The 5,655-nt window shown below is 45.8% G+C and overlaps 1 protein-coding gene across 2 annotated transcripts in view; it reads right to left on the reverse strand.

Annotated features, from left to right (window-relative positions):
• Positions 1 to 4,094: 4,094 nt before the first annotated feature.
• The window catches only part of L2HGDH (L-2-hydroxyglutarate dehydrogenase), a 17,296-nt gene continuing 15,735 nt past the window's right edge, over positions 4,095 to 5,655 (reverse strand). For both annotated transcript variants that reach the window (XM_066630236.1, XM_066630244.1), the window contains one exon: positions 4,095 to 5,241. In XM_066630236.1, the coding sequence (XP_066486333.1) occupies positions 5,046 to 5,241 (196 nt within the window). In that variant the 3' untranslated portion in view covers positions 4,095 to 5,045. The remainder of the gene's footprint in view (positions 5,242 to 5,655) is intronic.

Genomic DNA, 5,655 nt, shown 5'->3' on the forward strand with positions numbered 1-5,655 from the left:
AGTTACCACTGAAAGAAAGAACATCTTTAATATTTTATAAATGTTTAGCAGATTAACAATTAAACCAATTAACACTTGAGCTCTATGAGTAATACTTTCCACTAGATGAGACTGTGCTCAGGTGTGAATCATCCATCTGGGGTCCTCAGCATGGTATCCACAGATGACAGGAGGCCTGCAGAGGTGCTTATTGTCCCCCTCCCCTCCCTCCCCTCCCCTCCCTGAAGCTCAGCATGACCCAGCTCACTCCTCTCTTACTTCCCCTCTTCTTGTGCTTTTGGGGCTCTGTTCTGAGCTTGCCTTTTCCAACACCCCCCTAAGTTTTAAACAAAAAAACCTCCCCCCACCAACTTATCCAAGGGTCATAGGAAAATTCCATGATTCCGGCTCACTCTGCCCTCGACTTATCTGTGAGATTGGCGTGTGCTTGGCTACCTGTGGCGACGCTTTTCAACCAAAAAAGTTTTCAAAGCAGTTTACATAAGACAAATAACGGAATTCCAAAACAGCACATAAATCCACAAGGTTGGGGACTCAACAAAATACACGCATTGACTTGTCTGAGTTGAGCAAGAATTTTGTCTTTCCTATCCAGCCCAATTTTGGGGTATCCACTGTACCCCATGGGCTCTATTTAGCTTCTCGGCATCACCTGGCAGGACAAAGTTCCTAACAACACAGTCCTGGAACGCGCTGGAATCCCTAGCATGTATGCACTGCTGAAACAGAGACGCCTGCGTTGGCTCGGTCATGTCGTGAGAATGGATGATGGCCGGATCCCAAAGGATCTCCTCTATGGAGAACTTGTGCAAGGAAAGCGCCCTACAGGTAGACCACAGCTGCGATACAAGGACATCTGCAAGAGGGATCTGAAGGCCTTAGGGATGGACCTCAACAAGTGGGAAACCCTGGCCTCTGAGCGGTCCGCTTGGAGGCAGGCTGTGCAACATGGCCTTTCCCAGTTTGAAGAGACACTTGGCCAACAGTCTGAGGCAAAGAGGCAAAGAAGGAAGGCCCATAGCCAGGGAGACAGACCAGGGACAGGCTGCACTTGCTCCCAGTGTGGAAGGGATTGTCACTCCCGGATTGGCCTTTTCAGCCACACTAGACGCTGTGCCAGAACCACCTTTCAGATCGCGATACCAGAGTCTTTCAAGACTGAAGGTTGCCAATACAATACAGTTGCCATGTGACAGCAACCCTGGCAGATGCCTGCCCAGCCCAGAAAGTGCTGATATTACTAACCGTGGGGGTGGGGGATGGTGGGATTGGCAGCACTGGCACACTTTGTATGCTAATCCTCTTCCTGGGCCTGATCCCCTGACGTGGGTGGATGTGGACTTGTGCCAGTGATATCGCTGGCACAGGTCCAAGTTGGGCCTGCTGAGGTTTACTCTGGGACAAGTTACCTCAAGGAGACCTCCAGCAGCCAAAAATACCCTACAAGATGCTGCACAGTGCATTGGTACTGCTGCTTCTGCTGCTACACAGGGATTTTGTTAGGACTGGGTTGTAGATCAGGTGGAAGTACATTAACTATTGGATAGTATGTTTTGAAACTCCTGTTTTGATGGGGAAATGAACAAACAGTGTTGAGGAAGAGGTAGCAATTATATTCTTGTAGTTTGGGTGTACTGGACTACAGAAATAATGAATTTCAACTTTCTAGCTGTACTTTGGGATACACTTAATGTCTCCTGCATCAGAGGCAGAGTTGGACAGATGGTGACTTTTCCTGTCACTTTCCTTAGGAAGGCAGTTCAGTTCCAAAGCATCATGTTAGCTGCTCCAGAAGCTATTTAGGTTGCATATTGAATGAATGTTCAACTGTATTTTCCCCCCATTATCTTTTATACTCATTGTGAATTCAACCTGAAGACATATGAAACTCTTGGGTACCTCAATCCACATGCAAATGAATCTTCCCTGTTTGTTTATTTCAATTCTTGCCGGTCTTTCTCCCCTAAGCCAGCCAGACAATGGAACCAATTGTCTTCTTGACTGATAATTCAGTTTTATGTAAATCTGATCACAAAGCTCCGGGTTTCACAGGTTTCCTCCTTAGCACTGTCTACCATTTGCAAGAACTCCCTTGCCAGAATACAGCATAACCAGCAGGGAAAAATGTTGTTCCAGTCTGCCAAGACTTAACTGTTCTTAGAGAGATGCCATAATCCAGTGGTATAGCAACTGCTGTACGTGCAGAAGGTTCAGAGGCAATTGGTGGGCCACTGTGGGCAACAAGATGCTGGACTTTGGCCAATGCAGCAGGGTTCTTATGTTACCAGTTTCACTCCTTGGCAGCATCACCAGGTGAGGCTGGGAAACATCTCTGCCTGAAAACCTGGAGAACTGCTGCCAGTGAGCACAGACAGTACTGGCAAGGACATGTTGGAAATTAGGAGTGGAAACATGGTGGGACACAGCAGCTGGTCTGGCATAAGGAGAGGCTGCAAGGATAAAGGCGCAAACAAGCAGCCCTTCTCTGGGGACCCAGTAAATAGATGTTTTTATGCAAATACCCGAGGTCTCTGAGCCAAGACAAGTGGAGTATTTGGATGGCTGGGGAAAACACTGATAGAGGGGGCATAATGGCATCCTGGTGGAATGCAGAAAACCACTGGGATACTGCAGTCCTGGGCTACAAACGCATAGGAGATGTGAGTTACCCCATGGAGAGATGGAGTAGCTCTCAATGTCAAAGACGGGGTAGAACCTAGCAAAGTGGAAATTGAAGGGGAGGGGGTCCAACTCTGTCACAGAATCACTGTGGGTTAAATTACCAAGCCCAAAGAACAACGTAATAGTGGGAGTCTTCTCCAAAGCAAATATCTGAAGAGGTCTCTGAGATAAGGAAACAAATCAGGGAGGCATCAACAAGTTTCTCAATTATCCCTATATCGACTAGGCCAGTTCATGCTCTGGTCATGAAACAGAGAGCGGATTTATTGATATGTTTAACTACTGTGCCTTAGAACAGCTAGTCATGGAGCCAACCAGAGGACAAGTGACTGGATTTATATTGTGCAGTACACCCAGGACCTGGTGAAGGATGTAAATGTTATGAAAACTGCGGGGGAAGAGTGACCAACCTGTTTTGATGTTAATGTTAGGGGGAAAGCGCCATTAAAAAAGAGATTAAGAATAAAAGAGCCAATGTTATGCCATTGTACAAATGGATTGTAAGGCCACATCAGGAGTATTATGTCCAATTGTGGTCACCGTGTCTCCTAGAGGATATAGTTGAAAAGGTGCAGGAGAGAGTAACTAAAATGATTACTGGGCTGGGGAACCTCTATTATGGGAAAAAGTTTTAGTGTTTTGAGCTCTTCAGTCAAGAAAAAAAGGCACCTGAGGGGGGACATGACTGAGACAAACAAAATTATACAGGGACTGTATAGAGTGGAGAGAGGATCGTTCTTTTCCCTCTCACATACACCAAAACTGGGGACATCCACTAAAGTTGAGTGATGGGAGAGTTAGGACAGACAAAATGAAATATTTCTTTATGGAGGAAAAGTCCACCACAGGTTACAAGCCGTGATGACTGTATGCGACCTCTGGGTTTTACAAGTAGCCTTTCTTTGAATGCCAGATGCAAGGGAGTGGCAACAGAACATGGGTATCACGTTGTGTGCTCCCTGAGGCACCTGGTGGGCCACTGTGAGATACAAGAAGCAGGACTAGATGGGCCTTTGGCCTGATCCAGCAAGACTCGTCTTATGTTATGATCTACCAAGCTAAATGAACTGGTGCTCTGACTCAGTAGAAGGCAGTTTCATATGCTGAACGTCACAAAGTAAGGATAGATGCCTTTAGCTAACTTGCTTAGTACCCAGCGTTGGAGTGGGGAGATCCCTGTCAAATGCATGCAACAGCTCCCACTGTGGGTATTTTAATACTATTTTTATGCCACTGCTTATTTGAAGCCTTTATACTTCTGCTGTTCCATGTGTGGGTTGAGGTTATTTCACATGGTGAGCTAGGAATCAGTCACTTTGATTGACTGAGGTTTTGCATGAACTTGCCTATCAGGGATGACCTTCTTCCAATTATACACTCTTCTACTTTGTGTATTACAAAAAAGGCTAGCATTTAATGAGATAATACATATTTATTCTGATCTTTGCATGTCTGAAGCATTCAGAATTGGAAATTTGTATCATGTGAAAATTTAGTAAGGAAAGGTAAATAAACAGTGATTAATTAGCCCACTAAGCCAGCGAATGGCATGAACTGCTGCTCCATTGGCTTCAGTCTTAAAGGCACAATCCACAAGGAAGTCTTTATGCAGGTCTCACTCATTTTAACGGGATGGTCAGGAAACCATCCCCCTGATGATGCCCACAGTTTTTCCTGCATTCTCTTCAGCATTTGGATGCTAAACTGGAAGGGAAGCCGACACCCTTTTCTGCAGCAGGCTCATAGCATGATTTCTCTGCTGGTGGCAATACCCTGTCATCTTGCTGTGTGACCTCACACAGGCAAGCAGGATTCAGCATTGGAAAAAGTTGTGAGTTCCCTCTGCAAAGGATATACAACCATCACACTCAGAAGAAGGGGGACGCAGCACATCCACAGCCACCAGCTTGTTCTGTTTTGTTCAGAGGATTTCAAGAGTGAGTGAAGCAAGGAAGGTGGCACAGTCAACCCGTTCCATACACAGAAAGTTCACTGGAGAGTTGGTGCATGCAGCCACTGCATGAGGAGTGACTTCTCCTGCTTCCAATTCTTTCATTGGGGGTAAATATTTGCCAAGAGAGAAGCAGTTCTTCTGGGGAAATTGAGAGAATCACTGCTCTTCCAAGCACTCTCACAAGTTACGGGCTGATCTCTCCAGTGTATAATATTAACGTTGAGATTTTGAACATTGTGAAGCTTGGGGCTCCTGCAGAGCAAGCTGTTCAAACTAGCCGACAGTTCTGTTTCTGGCTGCTTTTCCCCAAACAAGCAACTTTCTCTGCGAATTCCTTGATTGCAATGCTTCAATCACAGTGTCTGGGTCATAAGGGAATCAGAACAAGCCAAAGCTTTTAGTGCTGCTGTCACAGTTCAAATTTTCGTTCCACTTCACTGGCGATCATTTTTGCAATGGCAAGGGAGGAGGTAGCAGCAGGTGAAGGAGCATTTCTGACATGGAGAATCTGGCTGCCAATGTCTCCGGTGCCTCCATCAAACACAAAATCGTCTATCAAGTTCCCGTCGCCATCCAAGGCCTGAGCTCTGACGCCAGATGGACCCCTACACAAACAAAGGAGAGGTTGGGCATTCAAACCAGGCAAGGTGGAACTGGGATTTTTTTCTCCACCTATCAGGGTCAATGCAACAGAACATTCAGCCCTGAGTCTGTTTGCCTGGGTGCAGAACATCCAGTTGCTCTGAGAAAGCAAATGGGGTGAACACAAATGGAACTATTCCCACACCTGGGATTGTTCCTACCTGCTTCTACCAGTCTCAAGCACATCAAAGGTGACATTTTTAAAACAGACACCTAATTCCAGAATAGAGAAGAGTCATAGCTCTGGTCCAGTGCGATCAGTTTGCTTTACATTTTGCAGGCAAAAATGCTCATACCTGTATTGATTAGGATGGCTCAGCTGCAACAAATGCATATTTATTGTTAACGTACGTTAGTGTATTTTGTTGGTTTATTGT

This window comes from Tiliqua scincoides, chromosome 1 (assembly GCF_035046505.1).
Source record: "Tiliqua scincoides isolate rTilSci1 chromosome 1, rTilSci1.hap2, whole genome shotgun sequence".
Classification (NCBI taxonomy): domain Eukaryota; kingdom Metazoa; phylum Chordata; class Lepidosauria; order Squamata; family Scincidae; genus Tiliqua; species Tiliqua scincoides.